Source organism: Tauraco erythrolophus, chromosome 25 (assembly GCF_009769465.1).
Source record: "Tauraco erythrolophus isolate bTauEry1 chromosome 25, bTauEry1.pri, whole genome shotgun sequence".
Classification (NCBI taxonomy): Eukaryota; Metazoa; Chordata; class Aves; order Musophagiformes; family Musophagidae; genus Tauraco; species Tauraco erythrolophus.
This window is the reverse complement of record NC_141489.1, coordinates 661,973-687,235: the sequence shown is the minus strand read 5'-3', so window position 1 is coordinate 687,235 and position 25,263 is coordinate 661,973. Positions and strand designations below refer to the sequence as shown.

Here is a 25,263-nt window from a genome sequence, read left to right as displayed (position 1 = left end):
ACGCGCCGAGCTCCGGCACCGCTCCGCAGACGGCTGTTAACTTGAACAAAGCACCTAGTCAGAAAGGTTCTTCACTCTCTAGCCAAGAAGCGAAGAATTCTGGAAGCAGAGTCCTCTCTCAGCTCAGATCTTGCTGTAAAACGACATTTGAGGTGAAAAATAAACCTGCATTCCTGTTCAGTGGCAGTACCACCCCGCCAAATCCACCGGCAATTCCAGGCGGTGCAGCTGCAGGCAGCTCCAGGCTTTCAGCTCATCCCTCCAGCACTTGTCCTGGCATCGTGCAAGAGAAGCAAGTGGCAGACTGTCAGTTCAGCGTTTGACTTTGCATTTTCTTGCTTCTTTGGACTAGTACGTTATGTCTAGTTGAAAACTACTCGACCAGTTTAACACATTGGTACAGTTCCTGTAAACATTCCGAGCGCGCACTGCTGCTCGCACGCAGCAACCGTTTCCAGTTATCGACCTGGGTATCGCTTCGCGTTTCTTCAGAGCCAGAGACGTCCACGTCACGCATCAGTAACAGGAAACCAAACATCAAGCTCAACAAAAATCAAGTTTTAGCACAAATGTTCAAGTGGATTAATTAAAAAAAAAAAGTATGGTGAGCCCAGAGCAAATTCAGTATTCCCTTAAACAGGACAATTCCTGGAGTGGAAACACAAAGCCCTTAATTCTAGCTGCATCTCAGGGAATTCTCATGTAAGCTGCTCTTTCAAGTCCAAAGAAGCATTTCTCTGGTACGAAATCGTTAAGCTCACACGTTATCATTTAAGTTAATGCCCAAAGGTACCGTTCTGGTAGAATCATGGGAAAAAAAAAAAAGACAGAAAAAAAAGAGCTGGCAGGTAAAACACGATTGTATGAAACTTGATTGAATCTTGGCAATATTTTCAGAAGATTAAAGGTAACTCAGAAATTACTACAAACCCGACATGCTGCCACACTGCATTTTGGAGCCAAGTGAAAAAAAATAGATTACTTCACCCTCTTACAAGTGGAGATTTCACGAGGACTTCAGGGAAATCCTCTCCGCTGAGGAGCAGGAACAGTCTGAAAGTACGGGCCAGCATGGAGGGACCAAAAGATTCAAAGCTTTATTTTTTTTTTTTTTTTTTTAATAAAGTTAACAGTAGAACAAAATTCACAAGCCTTCCCCTCCCCGAGCTGGTTTCCTCTTCACACACAACAGCACACAAAACAGAGGTCTCCAACCGAGAAAAATGAAACTGCTCTAAGTACAATGAGACATGAAGGAAGGAAGGAGTCTAAGTATGTCCATACTCAAGGTTAAAATAAGCAGATCAGGTATGTGTGGTTTGGTGGGGTTTTTTTTTAGCCAAACTGGAAAAAGAAATTTCCAGGCCCAGAAGCTGAAAAAGAAAATGAAAAGATATTTAGCACTTTCAAAATTCAAAGACAACATGTTTAACCAGTGCCCTGCAGCAGCTTGAGGCCACTCGAACAAGTGGGAGAGATGAGATTTATGCTATGCATTTCCAGCAGCTAATTCCCAATCAGTAGGAGAGTGGACTACTGATAGTATGGGTGAGGGAGGCAGATTTACAAGGAGGAAGGCAAACAGTACACGAGGCGTGCCAGACTTCTCAAAGTTCACTTAACAAAAGACCTTAAGGAACACACACTTCCCTAAAGGGTACCCTGGCACCGGCCAAGTGCCGAGAGCTCGCTCAGTGCTGTGTAAATTCATCCTGCTCTGAGGTGTGTGAAGAAAGCCTGACCACGTTTGAGGTTTGAAGGGGCACGAGTAACAGCTGCTCTCCAGGCAGAGGCTGTCAGGAGGACTCTCAGTCTCACAAAACCAGAGAAGAGAGCTGTGTGATACATGTGCACAGGGCTTCTGACCAAGAACGCCCTTTTGCTGCTTCAGCACCAGCAGTTGTGTCCAAGTTAGGGTCAACTATTCCTAACAGCAAAGCCTACACACACTTGGAAAGGGCTTCTGTCTCTTTGGAACACAAAAGAACCAGACTGGCCACCAGCTGGGATGCCGTGAGATGGAACTTTCCAAGAGCTCTTCGATACTTTATGTAGAAAAGTCAAATACTGTTCTTGAACAGCACACTGGGAACGGCTGTGGGAAACTCAGCTGTCCTGTCAAGGGATTTGGGTACTTACGTTCCCAGAGCTGGCAGGAGAATGCTTCCACCTACCTTCAAAACTGAAGCCACCTGGCCCACCACCAAAGAAGGCCTTGAAGATATTATTTGCATCAAAGTCTAGAGGGAAGAAAAGGAAGTTGTGAGCTGAAGTGAAACAGCCAGCTACACTTTTCACAGTTCAGAAATAGTCACTTCACTGAGGGCCCATACAACATTTTAGAAACGGACAAAAAGCCATGAGCAGACAGCTTGCTCTGAGCAGGGCTACGCAGCAGCAGAGGACAGGGCCACTGACCAGCTGGAAACAGGCAAAGGCAACAGGTGTCAGAGAGAGCACTTCAGTCACAGGGGCAACCTAAGAATTTTGGATAAGCAGCATCTAAGGACCCACAATCCTTCTGTTATGCTATTTTACACTTCCTAAGAAGGAATTCTGCCTAACGGCAGGTATTACCTACCGGCTCAACCAAGGACACCATCCACCATCTAAGCCAGACTGTTCACAACTTGAAGCATTCAGTGCAGATCTGCCACTCAAACGCTTTCAGAGACCAAACCGAGCCAACTCCCAGAATTGTTACAAACGGGAGGTTTGCTTCGGGAGAAGGCAGACTCGAAATGGTCTCACCTTTTTACAGGCTGCCATGGTAGAATATCATAAGGAACACTTACCTCCCATGTTCAACCCATCCTCTTCTAGATCCTGCCCGCTGTCATAGCGGGCCTTCTTCTTGGGATCTGACAAGATGGTAAAGGCTTCACCAACTTCCTTAAATTTCTTCTCCTCTTCCTTCTGTACTTCTGCACTTGCCCCACTGTGTCGGTCTAGGGATACAAAAACAAGCAGGAAAGGAGCTTTTAGTTTCTAGCGTAAACGGAAAACACTCCACGCTCCCAGCTACTGCCACAGGACGTATTTTAGATTTGTGGGGTCAGAACTGCTATTTGTCCAGAAAGTCCCTCTCATTTATTCCTGTTTCTGAGAGATGGTTGCGCAAGGCACAGGCATGGAGCAAGGGAATGAAAGCAACAACACACACTCTAGTAACAGACTGTTTGAGGATACCTGGATGATGCATTAGTGCTCTTTTCCTGTAAGCCTTCTTGATCTCGTCTTCAGAGGCGTTTTTGTCAACCCCCAGGATTTTATAGTAGTCTTTCCGTTTGCTCTTTTTCAGCTCCACCTGCGCGTTCTTTAGAAGTTGCTTGTGTTCTAGGAAGAAGCACAAAGCCAAAGGGAAGCGGCTTTAGTGTCAGGCACAACCTCCTGCCTTAAAAGAGGCTGAAGACCAACATGCAGAGATGACATGGGTTGAAGGATTCAAGTGCCACTAGTAACCAACCCACTTGGATTTACAGTGAGGTGGCTAATTAAAGCCTCACTGTCCACTTCAGGCTGTTCTGAAATGTAGGTAAACATCTCAGTGGGATTAAACCAGTATTAGACACTGAACCACAAGGACTGAGGTTACTTTGTCCGTTTCATTTCAAGCCAGATGACAGTGAAGAACAAGAACCAAACCCAGATATTCTGAATCCAGTGCACTGCTTCAACTACAAGCTAAACTATCTGCTCAGCATCCAATGCTGGGAGGGAAACCAGACTCTGAGACAGGCATTTCAGAGTGCTTCTGAGGGCTCTCCCAGTATGGTCCCGCTGGGGTGAAAGGCTGCAAACCGAAACATATTGCGGGGGAGGGAGCAAACAAGAGCAACAACAAAAAATGCCAGTTCAGGGAAACTTATGCACGCAAAAAGAATGCCAATATGCTCACCTTTTGTTTTTTCTGTCTGATAAACTTTTTCATAGTCTCTTACAGCATCTTCATATTGTTCTGTGTCCATGTAACTGTGAAAAGAAACACTGGTGGCAAAGGTGTACTTGACAGGGAATACAAAAGGGGGGTCAGGAACCAGCTTTCGGGACGGATATGAATTAAAGACAAGACATGCACTGGACTGCAGACAGAGCAGTCGTAAGAGGATCCCACAAAGGGTCACTGCTCGACTGACTGGAAGCCCAGACACCTGCTATTTGTGGGAAATTCTGGCACAGGAACCTGTACTTTGGGCTCCAAGCAGAGACTGCAATCTCATTTGGCAGCACAAGTTCTACTTTAACGATCTGATAATTACTTTATCCAGCCGCAGGAACTAATATCAGCCAGCAAGACTGCAAGGAAGCTGGTGCAGAGTGAAACACCAGCAATGCTGGTCAGAAGTGACAATCTTGGCACCTCGGAGGGACGTGTGCCCATCTGGTGGTGTTTCAGCCTTACTCACATATTGGCTACTCACCGTAATTAAGCAATTACTGAGATGGAGCTTAAGAACACTGAAGGCTGTAAATTAAAATGAGGGCCCACAGGAAGGCTGCAGTTTTGGCTCGTCTATAAGCCAGGCAGCTTTGCCACAAACTGGGGAACACTCAGGATTGGGGAAAGCAGCAAATAAATCCGTAGCCAGAACAGAGCTTCAACTCCTTCCCCGGCTGGCGCTGAGTTACAAAGGAGACACACAGACCCCAACTTCCCCTGCACAACTCGCTCAGCCTCACCGCACTGCGCTGCAGTATCACACCTCTCACCTGATTTCTGCTTTACGGGAAGCAGGGCACCCCGTTTCAAAACCTGCTTTGTTGGAAGCGCCAACAGCTCTGCCAGGACAAGATCTCGTACCCACAGCAGCCCTTCTGAAAAAGCTGGAGAGGGGCTCCCTGGGACAGAACGTCCTACGTTCGTCGATAAACGTAAATCAAACTTCAGGACAAATCCTGCCCAGATACAACAATCGACAGGCAGCCCAGGTCCATGCAGGCAGGACACGCTACACGGAGCTCCCCCAGCTCCTTGTTAGCACAGGGAAGGCAAATAAATTCAGGACCCCTTAAGACAGAACATTTTATTCAGTTAAGCTTCAGATTTGTCATCTCTGTCACTCAGTGCCATGGGCAGGAGATTCCTACCCACAAACCTGCTCGGCATGTCCATTATAAAGGTCTACTCACCACTGTGCTCTCCTCAAGTACGCTTTGATATACGTGTCATCCAGTTTTACCGCATTCGTGCAGTCATCTATTGCTTCTTCAAGTTTCCTAAGCTGCAATGTCAGACAGGAGTTATGTGAATCCCAACCAGAGAACAAGTTCTGCTAAGCAGCATTATGATTTTAGGCAACTGAAATAATATTGGGAAAATCTCACTGTTTTGGGTGTCTGCGTCTAGGAAATTTTTTCCAATCCCCCCAAAACAGAGAGCTTTTCTTCCCAAGGGAAAAACTAGAAGCTTGGCTACTGAAATGGTAGAACTACGAGGTGCTTCTCTTTAAGAAACGCACTTGGAAGTAAAGGTCTTCCTGAGAATGATCTAAAAACCAAGTTACTTTGTGTCCAAACAAATTCCCACACAGGAAAATAAACTTAAAATTTTTTTTTTTTTTAAAAAAGCATTGTTTGCTTTCAGACACAAGCAGCCATGTAAAATAACCATTACTGCTGCCTCCAGCTCATCCCATTCCCCAGGTTTTGAGAACAGCCTCTGGCTGGTGAGCAAACGGGGATACTGAAACACCTCACTGGTACAGCGGGCACCAGCACGCACAGCCGAGGAGGAAACATGCTTAGAGGGAACCTGGGGTGGAAATTTGAAGTGCCATCACATGACTGACTGTTTCTCTGGATAGTGCATGACTAAAATGCAACAGCAAACCTGGAAAAAGTGTCCAGGGCTTTTAAATCGGGTCATGTTTTTTTAAATCAAAAACACAAAGCAAGACAGATGTTCTACAAGAAGCATAAGAAAAGATCTCTCCTCATTATCAGGAAGGAAACAAACAAGGATGCCTTTATGCTGACTAAGATAAGGTTAAGCTACATTCCTCCTCTCCCTCCCACTCTGTGCAGTCCAAGTATTTGAGTTTTGTTTCTTCAGGAGTCAACTTTGTTGGCTGTTTGGACCAAATCCAATCATTGTGCAAGTACAAAAACCTGAAACATTCCCTATAGCACTAGAAAGATCCAGCTGCTCCAGCAGACAGAGGAGCCTGTGCTTTCCAGAATAACTGATTTGCAATTTACAAATTCTGTGGTGAGGAATATGATGAAAAATGACCTGCTAGGTGATCATTTCTTACCTTTGAATTAACCGTCCCTCGGTTGCAGTAGAGTTTGGCGTTTGTTTTTATATTATTTGGATCTATTCCTAGTGCCTCTGTGTACAGTTCATAGGCTAGTTTGTAGTTTCCTTCTTTGAATGCTTTATTCCCATCCTCTTTCTTTGCTTTAAGTGCTTTGGCATTCTGAAAGAAAAGACTCAAAGGTTGCCTAATTTTTTAAGATGAGAACACGACAGTGAAGTTATAGATTTTTTAAAAAACAGGAATGAGACCTCACTTTGAGAGCTTATATAAGTAAATAGATTTTAAAAGTTAAAGAACTACAACAGGGAAGGAGCAACATGAAAGGAACAGTGTTTAAACACAAGCCAACCTGTGGGCACTAATCTCCAATCTTCAAGTCAGAAGTTTTTAGAACGGATAGAGCTAATTTTATTGCTCCTGTATCCCATGGAGGAACAACGAAGAACGAAAGGGAGGCAGCCTACAAAGCATCTCAGTCGTGGGAGAAAGAGCTGCTAGTTTTGCTTAAAGCAGCAGCTGGCTGTCTTTGGGAAGGGCTGGACACACTACTTGCTACTGGAGATTTGGGAATGATAACGTGGAGGGAGGGAGGGAGAAGGGACTGATCCAGCAGAACCAAGTCAGGCGTTTGGTTCAAAAACCCCACGTGTATCTTGTAACTTTGCAGCCCCAGCCCCAGCCCCCAGGACTCACACGGCAGGCAAGACACGCTTTCTCGTGGTCGGGAGCCATTCTGAGCGCCTGGACAAAGAACTGCACGGCCTTCTCGATGCAGTCCTCGTAATAAAGGCAGAGCCCGCGCACGTACAGAGCGTCGGCGTTCGTCGAGTCCATCCGTAAGATGTCACTGCCACAGACACATTGAAAAAAATGAAATGTTTCCCTATGCCAGTTTCCTTCTGATCTCCAAAAGCACGCTTCCTCCACGCAGATATTCAGTTATTTTGTCAAGCCTGCGGTACGGATACGCATGAAGGACGGGGACTTGCTCAAGCAAGACCACCGCTTACTAACGGAGTCTAAACACAGTTTCCCAGTAAGATTAAAGGGGATACATTCATGCACTCCTCCTCATCACAACTTGCATTAAGGACTCTCTTTTTCTTTATTCCCTCATCCATTTTGGGCTGTGGAACACCAGCAGCAGCTGGGAGGCTGACCACCAGCTGTCACTGCACCTCCAGACCTCAGGACGCTCACCTTGCTACAGACTGTGCCTCTGGGTAGCGCCCCAACAGCGCCAAACATTCCGCCTTCAGGATCTTGAATCGGTGACAAGCAGGAGCAAACTCCAAAGCACGATCCATGCAAAACACAACCTGGAGTGAGAAAAAACCACAACTGTGAGCAAAGCAAACAGCCAAAGGCCTGGTTTGAAAGGCTGCACCATGACCACAACTGAGATTTCCTATCTGTCGTTGAACAGGAAGACAAGCGTGCAGACAGCCCTGCTGGAGACACGTACTTCATCAGAAAGTTTTCCTCATGTGCAGCTGTTTTGTCTTTTAAAGGGCTTTGTGTACCAAGGTCTGTGGCACCTGCTATGTCACTATGACGTAGCACTACACGGAAGATTCAAGGGACACCTGTAGAAGGTCCATCCCTTTAACTCTTCTGAAACTGTAGGCTATGAAGAAAAAGCCAAGGAAGACAATTCTGCCCCTGTTTCCTGCATTATACAGACACGGGGGAAGGACAGAAATTCAATAGATTGAGACAGTTTGGTCTGGACAAAACACAAAAAAGTACAGTGCAGGGACTGATCTTACACTGGTCTGACTGCAAAGGCAGGGTGATCTAATAGGTCTTTTCCATCTCTGCCTCTCTGGTGAGGACATCTGCATGAGAACAGGGTCATTGTTCCACCAAGGTTCATCTGCTTCCCTGCCGTGACATCACGGTGCCTGCTGTGGGAAGCACTGTGCTCCAGACTGAGAAGCCAAAGGCTTCTGGGTGAGGAAGGAGCAAGAGCAGCTCTCCAGAAACAAAGATCACGTTTCATGCAAAGCCTCCCCAGTGAAGGGAGACGGGAGAAGTGAAGGGACAGATGCAAAAGCCCAGAATGTGCAATACAGGCAGGGCGATTCCTACACACGACATCCAGACTGACCATACATCCCTCTTGCTCCTCATAACCAGGTGATACAAAGCTGGGATTTACCCTCCCAAAATCTTGAGTTTAGCCTAAGAGTCAGTGACTTGAACAACGAGCTTAATGTGCTGGACAATCTCCTTTCAGGGCCAAACTTGGGCCTTACATGCACCCACTCAACAGAAACAGTTGCATGAGAAGTGTTTGGTGCCTTTCTGGCTTCATGCTGTCATTTCTTGTTGTATCAGGTCAGTACCAGCTGCATGCTGTTACAGTCCTTGGGAAGAAAGGTTTGGAATCAGTAACGGAGAACGCCCCACGCAGATCTGCATTCCTCCTTCAATGACCCTCACTATAATACTGGCAGACCGACCACCCCTTTTTTAATTTTTTCAGTTAAACAGTTGAGAAAGAAGAATCCTGGATACGCATTTTAGAAGCAAAGCATGGTCAAATGCTGCTGCTGACAAAATCTGTATCAAGCAGCTCATCCACGGTTCCACTCACCCTGCAAAGCAAACAGTCACAGAGGATGTTCAGCCCGAGCCAGGCACCCCCTCACTTGTTCGGTGCTAAGAGAGCCCGAGCTCTGCTATTGTCACAACTCTTACACAGTTCACAAGACAGCCTGGCCTCAACAGCAACAGTATGTTGTGCAGCACCTCCTGTGAGGGCCCAGCTAATGCTGGGCAGGGAAACGAGACAGGCACCTGGCTGAACTGGCCAAGTAAAACACGTCAGTTCATAACGCTACAGGGAACAACTGAGTTCATCTCACCTTCCTGAAATCCCGTTTCTCAAAATCCACTTCAGCTATTTTTTCATACTCCAGCACAGTACTGGCGTTCTTCAGCTGCAAGACAGGAGAGCACAGTGAGTGTTGCAGGACAGTCACTGCTCCAACACCACCGAGCAGCATTTGAGCAGCCAGTCCCTAAAGCGTCCGAGCAAAAGCTACTGCAGACCATGAAACACTAATGCAGATAACACGCACACTTTTGTTGGCATTAAGTTGGAAATCAAGTGACCTAACTGGCAGCCCAGGAAAATGTACCCCTGTGCATAAGGTACACAAGTGGCAGCAGCCTTCTACACGCTGCATCGCCCGTTTCCGTGCCCCCTTACCACCATTCACCATTTCTCCTCTGGAGCACTGGGTGAAACACCACCTCAGCGCCCACGCTTTTCTGCTAAGAAAAGACAACCACACACCAGAGTTACTGTGCAACCCGGCTGTCTACTGAAAAACAAAGACTTTGAGAGCATCTCACTTTTTCCTATTACCTCACAGCACACAAACAGTCCTTACTAACAGTAACTGCGATTCCACCTGGCAAATTCGAAGAGAAAGGCTTACTAGTTCAATCCATTCCCTTCAACAGCTCCATCTACTAGGAATATTTAAATTTTAAGAACCTCTTACCTCTTGCTGAGCCTGGGTATTCTTATGATCCAGTTCTAAAACTCGTTGAAAGCAGCGGCTGGCAGCCATGGCATTCCCTAGGGAAAGGTGGCACTTCCCTTCCCGTAGATGGCCCTGAGAAGACAGTTACAAGGGAGTTGCAAGAGCTGCAATAGGTGAAGACAAGGGTATTGAGACATGAAGGAGGAGGATGAAGTTTTCCACCTACCCTTACAAAGCTATCATCCAGTCTGACAGACTGCTGAGCATCTTCCAGTGCTTCTCGGAACCTCCCCAACATCATGAGTGTGGCAGCTCTGTTACCATAATAACTGGCATTATTAGGACAGGTATCTGGAGAAGATGTAGAGCACTCACTGTCAGTGTCATGCAAGCAGCTATTCAACATGTAAGACATACTAAAAAGTTGTGGTAGGATTAAAAACTCGCATTCCCTCCCAATTTATAACATCACCTGAGTGGCTTATGATGGTCAAGCAGCTGTTTTGAACAGCAAGTCATAAAACTATTGCTCCCCACACTATATGCAGGAATAAACTCATACAGAACAAAAGTTCGTGGTGCTCAGTCCAGCGGCACTGCTGACCTTGCATTAGAGGGAGAGATGGATTGGTTTCATGCTCACAATGTCTTGGCTGGAGAAGAAACAGAACTGCTGCAATCACCCACGTTGGCACTGACTTGCCTTACCAAGCTGCTGAAATTTGGCAAGGTAACTAAAGCAGGCAAAAGGTTTTCATCCAGCGTGTGCTGTTAGAAACCTTGCTGGTGTATTTTAAACCAATAAACAGTTTTGATTTTTAGACACAGTATTCAGCAAATATGACTATTATTACCAACTTTTCTCACCTATGGCTTTTGTGTAATAGTTGTACGCTTCGTTGTAATCTTTCTTGGCATAGTACGCGTTTCCTTGTTCCTTGAATGATTCTGCCTCTCTGAAAGGAAGCAAAACACCACACTTTTAAGATGGATTGAGCATGAGAACAGATTCTGCATGACCAAGCTTTTGACCCCCAAGCAATCTCGGTATGACTGTGCTCCAAAACCCTTGTAGCTGGTTGCTGCGAGGTCTCCTCTGTACACATTGCTCAAGAGAAAAGAGCAAACCTCACATCCTGCTGGCTCTCAGATACTTCACTTTACCAGGGCCATGAACAGGGATACTCAGGGACATTAATTAGCTGAATATTACAGGAATGCAGCAGCAGATTAAAGCCACCTTTGAGCATCCTCCCTCCAGTCTCCGATGAACTGGCTTCCGCAGCCCAGCAGAACTCTCACACTGGTTTATAAAACCAGCCTACTCCTGCAAGGTGCTGTAAAACCTCAGCAGCCATTGGAGTCAAGAAACAGAGTGCTGTCTATCTTTCAGAAGTATTCCCACATACTTCAGAAACAGGGCCAAGAACAATTTCTACATTCAAAAGGCAGCTAAATCAAGGAGAAATAAGGGTGAAAGCCTCAAGGAGAAGCTTGGCACTGCCTTGGCAACAGGTCCAGAAATAGTCCTCACACTCAAGAGCGAGCATTTGCAGAGACAGTTTAGGACATTTAAAAACACACAACATATGGTTTAAAGCAGCATTCCTTAAACTCTTGAAAGCAAAGTTTCCCCTGAAGGAAATTAAACCCTTCTCTCTCTCTCCTTCCATCTACCTTCACCATTTTAGATGAGCAGTCTGAGAGGGAGCGTGAACCATGGTGAAGTGTAACTCAGCCTCGTTGAATAAAATGCAGTGATTTAATTCACTTGCCTCCTCTCCCAGTAAAAACTATGAGGTCAACTCAAAAGAAGGATCATTCCCCTCCAGAAGAGAGGAGTCAAGACTTGCATCGTGCTTTTGGGACTTCACTGCTGTAGCCAGAGCGATGGACACTGTGCGTCCACTCTCCAAAGCACTTGCACGACCAGAACTCCGGCCTTAGAAACAGGCAAATTCTGACCATCAGAACAAAGACCAGCTCAGACTCCATCCCTCACGGCCCACGGGAATGTGACCAGCACATGTACAAGCCCCAGCTACCCCGTCCCTCAGGGCAGCCCCCTGCTAGAGCAGCCCAGGGGCAGGGACAACGACAGTATCACAGGCACTGCAGCAGACGTGGATGGCTCCAGGCCACCTTACTCCGCTCGGGTGACCACCGACTGCTCTGAACGCAGCCTCTGCTGGAGCCAGGAAGCAGAAGCCAAGGAAGCCAGAACAGCCAGGTGACCCCCCGCTCCGCCAGAGCAGAGCTGCACTTCAGGCTCAAGCACGGGTCGGTTCCAGGCTGTGCGGAAACGTTGAGCTTCAGCATCTGCTTGAAAGAAGGATCCAGAAGCGACGGTGGCTCTTTGCACCGCTTGCTGCAGGAAAGCGATCTGCGGGGAAACCCGAGGTACAGAAAAGCAAGTCAAATCGGAGAACACAGGCCTGGAGAGCAAAGGGTTGCAAGATTTCTTACATACAAACACCTCCATCCAGCTCCGGAGCAAGCACGAGCTACTCAATGGCTCTTGGGAGCTTTATTTCTGTATCTGGCAGCACTGCTCTAACAGGCAGAGTCAGTCCTCAGTCTCCCAGGTACTATAAATACAGAGACAATCTTTACCTTTAAAAATTTAGGCTAACCTATCACAGAGAGTATAATGCAAGTGATCCACTTCTGTATTTCTGTACACCTTCACAAAATTCTCAAAAATTAGATGCAGCTTTGGGCACGTCACAGGACTGAGCTTTGCCCAGAGGAAGCAGAGACTTTTGTCTCTCACAACTCACATCCTGAATAAACCTCACCGGAGAGAAGCCGGCTGCCTTCGCTGAAGGCTGTAGCTGCTCTTGCTCTAGAGGACGCGCTGTTAGAACGCACCGTAGCGAGAAGCCTCTGTCACCGTGTAAAATAAAAACGGAAGCGAAGGCTGCTGGCTAGTTCTGCACTTCAGTAAGGTGCCAAATCCAAGAGTGCAGGGTGCAGAGCAGACTTGGTAAGAGTCGACCACCACTTGGCATTTTTATTTTGGAAGTACCCAGAGACCAGATCCTTATGTGAGAAATGCACTTGTCTCCGGGAAGCTGCCAACTCGGGACAGACTGAACTCCAGGGCAGTGCCCTCGCCAAGGGGGAGCACGGCCAGAGCCCCCAGCGCTCCCAGGGCACATCTTGGCAAAGGCAGCGCCGGAGCCGGAGCGAGGAGGAGGGACCCCCCCAGTGAACGGGCGCGATGTTCAGCCAGCCTACTAGAGAAAGGACAAAGGGAATTGTGTTCAAACAAGTTCACATGTTTTTAGCCTCGCTCGGGCTCGCCATTGGCCGTTCCCACACAACTGCCTCATGCACGGGGTTGTTTTCACTGAGCCATCAGTTGTGCCAGCTGGCAGAACAATGGACACAGGGCGCTGCCACGCCGGGGGCCACAGCTGAAGTGGGTGCTCTTCACTTTCATTTTAACTTTTGCTATCAGCTACGCTCCTGCACCGGACCAGAGGCACCCCGCAGTAACTCTGCTGATGCCAAACAGACAGAACACACCCCCACGCTGCCATATTTATTTGAAACAAGATGAATAAGTAACAGGGTGGCAAAGAAACGAGTTAGTGCACGCACCCCACTGTCCCAGAAGGGTCTCGTGACGGCTCCTGGGTTCAGTTCACCCCACTGCACCCACTCCCCTTCCAGCAAATGATGAACTCGCCCAGGAAGCTGCCGTACCTCCTCCAACCCAGCCGTCCCTCGCCCAAGGACGGTGCTTGTTCCACAGCCTTGCTCTTCCTCGGAAGCCAGCACGCTGCTGGACCCTGAGGAGCAGGCAGCTGCCAGCGCAGCACCGCTCCGTGCTGCTCCTTCCCTAGGGCCACAAGATCTAGAAATGATTACATGCCTCTTGGATGGATCCGTATCACAAGCAGCAGGACTCCTACTTTGCAGGATTAAAAATGTGTCCAAACACAAACACTTTTTTTGAATATTACAGGTCAAATATTCAAAATACAGTGGAAAAACTAATCAGCAATTCTGTGCTTCTGGCAGTAAGCAGGCTAACCAAAACTTTATTCTCTTTTTCTGTAATCACAAACAGAAAATCACAGATCCTGTTGAAGTTCCTTCCCTCGGAAGCTAAAGAAGTCTACAGAAAAGGGTGAACAGCATGAAATGCAGAACTCATCTCGCTGCGCCACCGCTGTAACCCGCGGAGCGTACCTGTCCCTGATCCACAAATCTTTTGGCAATTTTACCTGTCGCGTTTCGAGGAAGCACTGTCTAATGGATACTGCTGGAGGGCTGGCTGCCAGAACACTGTCTGCCTCCAAACTGCTGGGAAGAGCTGGGATAATGGGAGAAAGAAAACAGATACATGGCAAAGCCAGCTTCCACAAAGCACTGGTACTCTGAGATGCTAGAGAAAACACGTAAACACAAAAGTCACTGTTTTCTACTCTTTTTTATTGGTCTACTTTCATTTTAAGCATTTGCTTTAACACAGATTCACACATCCACAAGTCCCAGTGCCTCAAATAACACTGGCAGAAAGGAAGTACACAGGTATTTCTACTGCTCGCATGGCTTAAAGCTTAACGATGAAAAAGTACTGGGGAAGAAAAAGCAAATTGCCTCGAAAGCACGAAGGCAAAGAGAGCTGCTGGAAACGCAAGGCTTGTGGTCTGCGATCCTGGACACAGGACAGCAGCACCTCTCCCCAGTTGTGCTCCACTGACACAGAAAGCACAGAGAGAAAACAGTTCTTGTTTACCACGGCCTCTGGCCGTAACAAGAAAAAGCGCAGATCTCCTGATATCACTGCTAATTGTTTCAATCCAAACAGATGCTGCAGCCTGAATGAGATCATTCTGCATCTCGCACTGATGTAGGCTGCATTCCCCACTTGCTACTTTTGAAACTGAAGAAGAATCGTGCTTTGCTAAAAATACGCCCCGGGCTGAATGGACGGCTTTGTGCGCAGAGGTTGGTGTCTTCGCAGAGCCTCTCCACGCTGGACGCGGAAGACAGGGAAGAGTTGCACCAAGGATCTCGGGAAGAAGCCTGTCTTTCATTGCTTGCACGCCCCACGGGCTCACAAGGAGGGGACTGTTTGGAGCAACTCTCTCCCTCTGAGCTGGTCAATTTTTTTTCTCTTTTAGCACATTTGTCAGGACGCCTAATGCCAAGCGGTGCAGCCCCCGTCACCAGGACAAGCAGCAGCCGCCTGTTCCGACGCTCCCCGGCGCGCTCGCAGGACGCCGCGCAAGGAGCTCGCTCCTGCCTGGTGGGAGAAGGAACCATGACAAGGCTCCTTCTGTTCCCCGTGCCCTGCTGACAGCTCAGCCCCTGCGCGTTCCCAGAGCGGAGCTCCAAGCAGCAGCCATCCCGCGCACCAGCGACACGATCCCACGTCTGCCCAGCAACTTCTGCCGCCTCCGCGGAGCTGCCACACGCTGCCCCCGCTCCAGCGCCCATCGCGGCTTCCACCCCTCCTGCGCCAGCTCCTAACGAGACACACGCAGACCTACCTTGCAACGCACCTCATCTTCTAAGTCGTGGGAGACGCTGGGGATCCGCACAAACGGCGCCTCCGAGGGCGAGGGGGGCTGGCACGGACCCCGCGCACGCCGGGGCACGCGCCCACAGCAACGCCACCCGGCTACAGAAATGCCGCATTCGAGCAGGTGGCAGACTTGCTCTCTCGACCCTCACTCCCACTTCATTTCCTGCCTCCATTACGAAACAGTGACAAAAAAAATAAAAATCTAGGCTTTAAGGAAGGCTCCAAAATCCTGTCCTGGCGGGATGCATCTTTTTCGGGATGCTCTGACAAAAGGAACACAACCACTTTACTGAGCAATTCTTGCAGAGACTGTTTCTTCACTAGGATACAGTGCCTTTATCTGGCATTTTTTTGGGTCGAAATTCAGTCAAGATTCTCAGCTGTCAAATGTTACTCAGCTGCTCGGGTTAAATAAGTTTGGTGATCTCAATCCAGTTTACAGCGGGCAGATGCCTAGAGCTTAAAATTAGCTGTCATATTTGCCACTGGACATACCATCCTCTCCCCTCCCTTCTTTCAGGGCTCAAAAAAGCCCAACATTACGTGGGTCACGGAGATATACGGGGTGTTCTCCCCTGTAGGCTTCAGAGACCCTTCCTCCAGGTTAGGTTTACACGGAGTGAGAATTCCGAGCGAAGGGAACACAGCTCTCTACATTCTCCCACAGGTAGTGTTTGTGTTTTCTGTCTCTGGAGAAGAAGCCAACACCAAATCACGTACAACATATACCGTGACCGCTCCCTGCAGCTGAGCAGCACCACGCCGACCCACCGCAGCACAGCACCCCGCGACACGTTCCCAGCACACCAGCACCCCCCACTGAACACGGAGTGGGTTTACCACCAGCTGTGAGACAGAAACAAGAACGGTGGCATGTGCTCACAGCACGCTCTGAACCAGGGAAACACAGAGCCTGTACAAGCGAGTATCCGCATGGACAGTCCGACGACACTTGCATTGTGTAATGCAACCTAGGGCCATGAAGATGATAAGAGGGCTGGGGCACCTTTCCTATGAGGACAGGCTGAAAGAGTTGGGGCTGTTCAGCCTGGAGAAGAGGAGGCTCCGGGGTGACCTTATAGTGGTCTTCCAGTACCTCAAGGGGGCCTACAGGAAAGATGGGGAGAGGCTGTTCAGGAGGGCTTGTTGTGATAGGACAAGGGGTAATGGCAAGGACAAGGCCAGGTTGGACGAGGCCCTGAGCAACCTGATCTAGTTGGAGATACCCCTGTTCCTTGCAGGGGGGCTGGACTAGATGACCTTTGAAGGTCCCTTCCAGCCCTAACCATTCTATGATTCTATGACTCTGCAATGGAACGCGAAGCTCTGCCGCGAGCGGACAGCGGCGACACAACCGGCGTGTAACGCAGAAGGTGCACAAACCCCCCGCCACCCTCCACGCACGCTCCAGAACGGTCCCGTGAGGACAAACTCGAACGTGGAGGAGCAGAAGCCGCGAGAACCGAAACTCGCCACAAGGAATGAAGGAGCCGAACCAGACCTCTCCCTGCAGCCACGAGCCCCGAACTGGGACTGCGCGGTTACGTAACGCGCCCCGCTCCAGAGCTCGGTGCTAACCTCATTCACGGCAGCGGCGGCACGATCACTTCTGGCAGGGTCACACCATGGATGTGGTGAGAACCCACGGAAGGGTCTAGAACCAGTTGGAGACTGCTATTTCCACGGAGGCCTAAAGGAAGGGAGCCAGCTGGCCGCAAGAATTACACGGTAAAACAAGTGCCTCTACAACATGATTCACCCTGGAAAAGCATGTCTCGTGTTAGAGAAAAAGGCTGGAATTGTAGGAACTATCTTGTCATACTGTGCAAAGCCACCACCTAACTCAGAGCATTCAGATACTCTGCAACTGGATGGGGAAGTAAACAACTACGTGAGCAGCTTCTATTGCTCTTCACATTATTGCAAGATCATAAAGTAATTAAATATTAGTAAAACAGGCTAATTATCAGTCTGGGAAACTCAAGTGCCCATTGATAAGCAGAACCTCATTCAGGCTACCCCCTAACGACACTTACCCACCAACGGTGCCCCTGCAGCCGACTCAACCCCCCCACTCCCACAGAACCCCCCAGTGAAAGCAGTCCAGTGATGACATTAATTGACGGGGAGCCTGGCCAAGATGCAGCAGAAAGACTCTTGCTGCTCCCCAACACCTGCCAACCTCCAGGCTATATCTGCCCAACTCATCAGCGACCCAAAGCCAGGCAAGGTCCGAAACCTGCTCGACTTCTGCACAACTGACTGCGTGTGGGAGATTTCACGTTCATTGCTTGACTAAGGTCAACTATGATTTCAACAAATCTGAAGTCTGCAGCAAAAGCAACAGTCTGTGCAGATCATTTCATAATGATATTTTCTGAATGATTTGAGATACTTCTTTTTGAGAAGCCTCCACATCCTCCAGTGCTGAAGAACGAGGAGAAAGATCCAGCCTTAAGCGTGCACATCAGGCAGAATCCAGAGCTGCCAGGAAGATGACAAGGAAATTCTCCCTGGCAAAACTCCAGTGACTGCAAGCTTGCAAACCAGCTGGGCCCAGGGAAAAACTGTTCCCATGGGTTAGAAACCTTTAAAATATAAAAAAACCAAAGTTACTTTTTTGGGGTGGACCAGTCTCTGACCACACCACAACTCAGCCCTGCTCATCAGCTGCTCCCCAGCAGAGCAGCTGCCACTAAGAGCAGCCAGCAGGTAACACGCAACCACATCAACCCTTTTCCACAAGGACCCCCACAATTTAGGCAGCAGCAGACAGTGATTATCCTGTGACCCCAAACAACGCGTGAGCGAGCCATTCGGCATGTTTTCAGTTGTTTCCGTGCATTAGTTACAACCATTCTGAAATACAGATAGCCACTTTTGCTAATTTCCTAATTTTTATTAAACCACAGAGAACAGAATCACACCTTTAGACACAAGTGAGTCCTCAAGCAAAGTATCTGTGTCTTGTCTTGTAATTCCTAAACAGAATTCCTAAAGAAGCACAGAACGTGGCAACCCTTGATGCAGACTGAGCTGATTCAGAAAAGGTTTTCACTTATTCTTGCTGGTTTTTTTACAGAAGCTAGCACAGACACACCATAAAGGCTGTACTAAACCAGATCCAAGGGTAGGTCTGTGCATGCCCGTCAATGCGGAGTGCCTGCACAGCCCTCCATGGCTCGAGGTGTTTTACAAACATTACACACCTAATTAAGCCTCCAACTACACTCTCTAACGCAGCGACCATCACCCTAATGCACATGTGATCAGCTGAGCTGCAGAAGTTCGGCAATTTATATAAGCCACGAAGGGCCAAGGCAGAGAAGAGGTTAAAGCACATGAACCCAAGAAAACGTGCTCCAGCTGGCAGAAAGGCATGAGTGTGCAAAGCCTGCACTTTCTGAGCAACCAAAAAGAGTAACTAGAACAACCATCTCCTACACGCACATCTCTTTTAGCAAGTAACATCCCAACAACAACAAAAGGAAGCACTGAAATCACCTACAGAGGCACTTCACGGTAACAACCGCCAACTACGGCACCGGCCTCATCACTCCGAGAAAAACCCGGACGCGTGGGGCCGCCTGCTGAGCCTTGCCCTTTGAGCAGGGCGAGGACCAAACTCTGCCCACCAGTTCTTCTATTTCCGAACCTGCTCAGCCTTTCCCAGGGAGATCATCCCATTCATGACTGGCTTCCCGCACCCATCACTTCTGCAATGAAACTTGGGAAGGGGGAAGGAAGGGCAACGTCAGAAGTCACATCAGAAGATGACTGTGCCTTCAGCATGGTTTTTACATTGGGATGTTTTTAACATTTCAAACACCACGTTTCATTAGCCCGGGGGAAGGAATGGCTTACTCACAGCCAGGGCTTTCCCAGCTTTCCCGGCCATGCAATTTGTCGCTATTCCATGCACAACATCCAGGCGCCTCTTCAGCAACATCTAATTTAACTCCTTAGAATGACATCACCAGAAGCTGCTCCTTAAGCCTTCCATTTCTGACAGTACACAAGCAGCACAACACACCTCAGGCCATCAATATTATTTTGAAAATGCTACTCCTCAGAGGCCACTTTCAGTTTTGTTTTCTCCTTCAATTCCACCCGCTGAGTAATTCTGCAGAGCAAGCACCTCACCTTCTACAGAAACAGTTCTCTCCTCCCCAGCTCCCCAGGAGATAACCAGGTGTCGGATGCTGCAGAGCCAGCGGAGCTCCCTGGACACCGGACCTTCCCATCGCACTGCCTGCAGGGACTGCGACGCTCAGCCGCTGCTGGGAACCACCTCACTTGCTCTCGAGAAGAAAATGTGCTGGAAAAGTCAGGGTTCCCACCACCCCCAGCTGTGGATGACCCTGACTGCTCCCCTGGGCAAGGAGCACCAGTCTGCTTCAGGAACGAACTAGTTACTGAAGGAGCTCTTAAATTACGGCAGCGTTTCCAGGGCAGGAACGCTTACGCCTGCGACTGATGCTCTCCCCACTACCCCCAGCCAGGCAGGACGGAGCAAAAACCGCTGCGTGTGGATTTCCAGCGGTTCGCAGGGAGAGAGGAACTGGTAGATGGAGAAGCGCAGAGCGCTCAGACGCAGGAGCCTGACGCTTCCCTTGCACACCGCGGCGCGATCCTTCCCTCCTCATCCTCAGCGATGGGAGCAGGCTCCAGACGCCAGCCCGCGGCCTCGAGGCAGGAATTCCGCCCGTTATTGCTGTTTCTGGGGCGCTCGGGCTGCGGCTGCCGGCAGGCACCGCGGGGTACGCGTTCCAACGGTGGCACACACCGAGGCCGCGAGGTCTCACACCGGACGGTCACCCGGCAGCAGCGCAGCCCCGCGGGGCGCGTCCCCGCCCGGGGGGCCGCGGGGAGCCGCCAGCGCTGCCCGCGGGACGGGCCCGGCGTGGCCAAAGCCCTCGGCCCCCCGGCCCGCTGCGGGCGGGGCCCTGCCGGGTCCCCGGGAGCGCGCCCTGCCGCGCCCGCCGCCTCTCGGGCCCGGGGCTGCCGGCCCCCGGTGCGCACCCGGGCCCCGCTGCCCCCCCGGCCCGCCGGGCCCCTGCCCGTCCGCCGGCGGCCCCGGCACCGACCCGCCGGGAAGGGCCGGCCGAGCACCTGCGGCTCCCCCGCACCGAGGGGCCCGGCCGCCGGGCCCGGCCCGCTGCCCGCAGCCCAGGGCCGCCCCCGGCCTCACCCGCCGGGCCCCGGCCCGGCCCCGCCCGCCGGGAGGGGCACCGGCCGCTCCCGCCCGGGGCGAGGGCAGCCCGCGGGAGCCGCTGTACCTCCGCGTCTCCTCGTCGCTCTCGGGCTCGCCGGGTCCCTCGGGCGCCGCCATGATCACATCGCACTCAGCCGCCGCCATCTTACCGCCGAGCCGGGGTGGGAACGGCCGGTGGGGCGGGGCCAGCGCCGGCAGGGGCGGGGCTTCCGCTGACACCGACGGCGGCGCGCGGGCCGGCAAGAGCGGCGCTCGGCTGGGGCGGGGCGGAGCGGAGCGGAGCCGGGTCCGCCGGCGGGGGCACTGGGGCCGTGCCGTGCCGTGCCGTGCCGTGCCGTGCCGTGCCGAGCCCAGCCCAGCCGTGCCGTGCTGAGCCGAGCCGAGCCCAGCCCAGCCCAGCCCAGCCCAGCCCAGCCCAGCCGTGCCGTGCCGTGCCCAGCCGTGCCGAGCCCAGCCGTGCCGAGCCGTGCCCAGCCGTGCCGTGCCGAGCGGTGCCGGACCCGGGCCCTCACCCCGCGGCCCGGGGGTCTCGGCAGGCCCCAGTCCGCCCGCCCGCAGAGGGCGCTGTGGGCCCGCCCGGCCTCGCCGCGCCCCTTCCGCCCGGCCCGGCGCGGGCGGTCCCGCCGGCCGCCCCTGGGTCCGCTCCGTCCCCTCGGTCCCTCCGCGCCGGCCGGGCCGCGGGTGCGCGCCCCGAGCAGCGCCGGCGGCCCCCGGCCCGCGGCCGCCCCGACAGCCGGCTCGGGCAGGCGGCTTCCCGCGGGAAGGCGCCCTCGGTGAGGCGGCATGGGGAAGAGCTGCAAGGTGGTGGTGTGCGGCCAGGCCGCCGTCGGGAAAACGGCCATCCTGGAGCAGCTGCTGTACGGGAACCATGTGGTCGGTGAGTCGCGGCGGGCCGGGCGGGGGCCGCCCGCCGCTCCGCCGGGCGCCGGGCAGCCCCGGGCCGCGGCTGCGCCCGCAGAGCCCCGGAACACACGCGACGGGGTGGTCCGGCCCCGGGCCCCCGGCGGGACCGCTCCCCCGTGTCTGCCCCGTGTCTCCCCGCAGGCTCCGAGATGATCGAGACCCAGGAGGACATTTACGTGGGCTCCATCGAGACGGACCGCGGCGTGCGCGAGCAGGTGCGTTTCTACGACACGCGGGGGCTGCGGGACGGCCTGGAGCTCCCCAAGCACTGCTTCTCCTGCACGGACGGCTACGTGCTGGTGTACAGCACCGACAGCAAGGAGTCCTTCAAGCGGGTGGAGCTCCTCAAGAAGGAGATTGACAAGTCCAAAGACAAGAAGGAGGTGAGTACCGCGGGGAAAGGGGCTGCAGAGTGGCACCTGCTTCCCTTGTTCCAGTTCTCGCCCAGCGACTCCTCTCCTCTGGCTTGTCACCAGACGGTGACGGGGGTTCCTGTTCCATGAGACTCTCAGCTGTACCTGGCTGCTGTCCTGGGATGCTTTCTGAGTGCGCAAGTGCTCAACAGGCCCTTCCACTGTGGGGCTGCTCGGAGACACACAGACCCGACCAGGAGGGGAAGTTGCCAGAAGGGAGCACTGGGAAATGCGGTGTTTTACGAAGCCTTAGCACAGAGCGGGAATCAGCTGTAGAACCAGGCCTGGCACCGAGGGGCCTCAAGGCAGAGCCAGGCGGCATCGTTCAGTTCTGCATTTGGTACCTTCAGGGATTCTTCTCACCCTTTTTTGAACAGGTCACTATTGTAGTTTTGGGCAACAAGTGTGACCTGCAGGAGCAGCGCCGGGTGGACCATGACGCAGCCCAGCACTGGGCCAAGGGCGAGAAGGTGAAGCTGTGGGAGGTGTCCGTGGCTGACCGGCGTACGTTGATCGAGCCATTCATCTACCTGGCCAGTAAGATGACGCAGCCACAAAGCAAGTCTGCTTTTCCCCTGAGTCGCAAGAACAAGGGCAGCGGATCCATAGATGGCTGAGCTTTGTTTTCCTTTCCCTGCCATTGCCACCTCCTCTCCCTCACCTCCCTACTTCCCTTGCACATACCTCCTGCTGAGCCTGTTTGGTGTCACGGAGCCCACAGGAAGCACGGTCGCACGAAGAACAAGTGTCCCAGGGCTGAAAACGGTCTTTGAGGATGAGAGAGGTGGGTGACCCATCTCCCTGCACTGGGACAGGGACCGCTCTTTTCACTGCCCAGCCGCTGCAGATGTTGGAGGTGCTGCAGGAAAACCAGGATTCACCGAGTGACGCCGTGCTCTGCGGGCACAGGCTGGCAGACCCCTGCGCTGCTAGAGGGGAGGCACAGCGCGGGGCTGGCCAGCAGGTGGGAATCGGCTCCACGGCTGAGCGCAGCAGGCCCTGGGAAACAATTCCCTCTCTCCAGCTACTCTGTTTTGCATTTACTGAGACCGGGTGAGAAGAGCCCGTTTGCCCACCCTGCCTCCAGCCCGGGTGCCATCGGAGCAGCTCTCCCCTTTCCTGCGCCAGTGGGCTCTGCGGTGCTGCAGCGTTCCCCAGCAGACTGCCCCTGACCTGGCAGTGCCCGCCACTCCCTTCTGTGCAGGAGTATTGAGTCATCCTGCCCCAGTGAATGCACAGTGCAGAGCAGGGCAAGATGCTGTTATTGAGGGCAGGGTGCCCACATCCACCTGAAGGGTGCTGCAGCCCTCCTCTTCCTCAGTGTAGAACCAGTCATGACCTTGGAGAAGCTGGGACTGTGCTTCGCTTGCACACCCTGCTGCGTAGGGCTTGGCAGCGCTCGCTGCCCATCCATCACGGTGCTGACTCTCCTCTCAGAACCACCACAAGATGGGAAAGGAGTCCCAGTCCTGCCCAGCAACATGTGTTCCCTTCAGCTAGTCTGGATCTAGGAAAAACAAAAATGAGGAGAAAGCCCTGGCTTGTTTATACTTGTTCCTTTTATTTACTGAGTAACACAGTAAAGCGATGAGATTCAATTATCAAAATATTTTCCTTTTTTTTTTTTTCCCCAACAGTTATAGTACATCAAAAAAATATACAATGAACATTACAGGAGGGGTACTGGCCAAGTCCCTACAGTCTGTTTATTCAATTTTTGTGGGTCTTTTTTTGAATCAAACTGTTCACGTCACTCCAAGGTTATGTACAGAGGGGCACACGTTACTGAGCGCTATGGGCTATGCCCTACTACCTAGTACGGCGTACGCGAAGTCAAAGGCAGTAAATGCTTTGGGCAGCACAGGAGCAGGAGGGTTTCTGGAGGCGGGGGCGCGGTACAGGGGGTGTTCTTACGCAGCTCGTTGCAGTATTATTGTTATTAGAAGGAATGGCTTTCAAGGGGTTAAAGTGCCAAGTGTAGGAGTGTATTAGGACTCCACTGTGGAGGGCGACAGGAGCAGCCGCTGCTGGCTCCAGCACAGGCTTTTTAGAACAAAATGCAGGGGAACGACCCGCCAGTGCCAAGTGGCTCCCGGTGCTCTGGAGGCTGGTGGGCATGTTGCAGGAGGGGACCCGCTACCCTTCGCTGTGGTGGCCAGTGGGAGTGACCGGCAAGGTGGCCTGGGGACGAGCACAGTGAGATGGGCAGAGGGAGAGCTGGAGCCGGGCCGCTTGGCACTGTGGCACTGACGGAGCTGTGTCCCTCCTGCCACCCGCGGGCCCCAGCCAGCGCAGGCTCCTGTGCTGGGGGACGTGGGGTCCAGGCTGCACGTGTCCTCTGGGCTGTGGGACCACCTCCCTGTCCCTGTCAAAGCCACCGCTGCTGGGAGCCTGCCTTCCCTCAGCTGCTTCTGAGCCACGTCTCCCACCACCACTGCAAGACCTTCCAGTCGTCTCCACCCCCAGCCTTCCATAGGAGCTCACTCTTCTCCTGGTGCCCTCTTCTCTCCACTTCTCCCCTTCCCTGGGGCGGAGAGGTGTCCTGAGCAGACAAACCCGTACCCAGGGGCTCCCTCGCACTCCTGTCCTCTGCAGCAGGAGCTCAGCAGCCGCGCACGGTGGACGCCGGCGTACGGCTCTGCGCCGCCTGCTCCTTCGCTGCAGCCCTCCTGCCCGTGCCCGAGGCTCCGGCTCTTCCTGCCGCTCCGGGAAGCAGGAGGGGGGGGTCTCTGCTCCAGACCCTGGGCCAGGGGACGAGAAGGGAATCGTCTGCACGGAGCTGTGTTGTGTTGGTTTTTCTGCTCCGACCCCCACTCCCAGCTGTACAGGCAGCATGAGCACCAAAGTGAACCGCGGACGGCGAACGTGGCGGGCGAGCTGCTCCCCCAGGATTGCATAGATCGGGGTGGGTCGTCGCTCCAGCGTAAAGTCCATTTGGGTCGCAACTTTCCTGCATGTTTCTATTTCCAGCAGCGCGCCGGGAACCCGGAGTGCGTGGTTGCAGTTCTCAGACCAGAGAACTGGGCTTTCTGAGCACAGTGAAAAGCAGAGCTACGGCTTCGGGGTCCCTCCGGAGTCCAGCTTTCCGCAGGCTATGATGGGAGCGTCGCAGGGAGAGCGCCAGGCACAGGCTGCGGGTGCCACGTGCTCCTTCGTACCTGATTGTCCGGGCTGCTGGGGACACCTTTGTTTTTGGGAATCATCGGTAACTCCCTGGAAGCTCCTAACAGGGATGGGGTTGGAGGGCTGGGCACAGCAGCATTGCCTTTCACTGGAGAACCAAAAGTGCTTTAAGGGACATTCACAGCCTCACAGCATCTCCCGGGAGGTAGGGGCAGGGCTGTCCCGCGGGTGGGACAGAGGCAAACAGCTGGCACCAAGCAGAGGGTCACCTCCTGAGGCAGCCCGCAGCGGGGAGCCCAGGACTCTCCCA

General features: G+C 52.4%; 2 protein-coding genes across 5 annotated transcripts; one reads left to right on the top strand and one right to left on the bottom strand.

Annotated features, from left to right (window-relative positions):
* Window positions 1–20,669, bottom strand: DNAJC7 (DnaJ heat shock protein family (Hsp40) member C7). Of its 3 annotated transcripts, none has more exons than XM_086626488.1 (14): window positions 20,579–20,669; window positions 10,625–10,713; window positions 9,984–10,108; window positions 9,776–9,889; window positions 9,131–9,205; window positions 7,461–7,579; window positions 6,954–7,107; window positions 6,255–6,419; window positions 5,131–5,222; window positions 3,899–3,972; window positions 3,190–3,336; window positions 2,796–2,948; window positions 2,175–2,240; window positions 1–1,373 (listed from the first exon to the last, which is right to left on the bottom strand). In XM_086626488.1, exons 1-14 carry the CDS (start codon window positions 20,656–20,658, stop codon window positions 1,336–1,338), a joined length of 1,491 nt encoding a protein of 496 aa, XP_086482614.1. In that variant the 5' UTR covers window positions 20,659–20,669; the 3' UTR covers window positions 1–1,335. The 3 variants fall into 3 exon arrangements, with proteins under 3 accessions (XP_086482614.1, XP_086482613.1, XP_086482616.1); XM_086626487.1 differs by lacking the exon at window positions 20,579–20,669 and adding an exon at window positions 19,443–20,012; XM_086626490.1 differs by lacking the exon at window positions 20,579–20,669 and adding an exon at window positions 15,265–15,298.
* A 609-nt stretch (window positions 20,670–21,278) lies between these two features.
* NKIRAS2 (NFKB inhibitor interacting Ras like 2) lies at window positions 21,279–23,429 on the top strand. Of its 2 annotated transcripts, none has more exons than XM_086626553.1 (3): window positions 21,279–21,391; window positions 21,559–21,632; window positions 22,208–23,429. In XM_086626553.1, the coding sequence occupies exons 1-3, from the start codon at window positions 21,298–21,300 to the stop codon at window positions 22,445–22,447; spliced, it is 408 nt and encodes a 135-aa protein (XP_086482679.1). In that variant the 5' UTR covers window positions 21,279–21,297; the 3' UTR covers window positions 22,448–23,429. The 2 variants fall into 2 exon arrangements, with proteins under 2 accessions (XP_086482679.1, XP_086482678.1); XM_086626552.1 differs by having other exon boundaries at window positions 21,559–21,800.
* The last annotated feature ends 1,834 nt before the right edge of the window (window positions 23,430–25,263 follow it).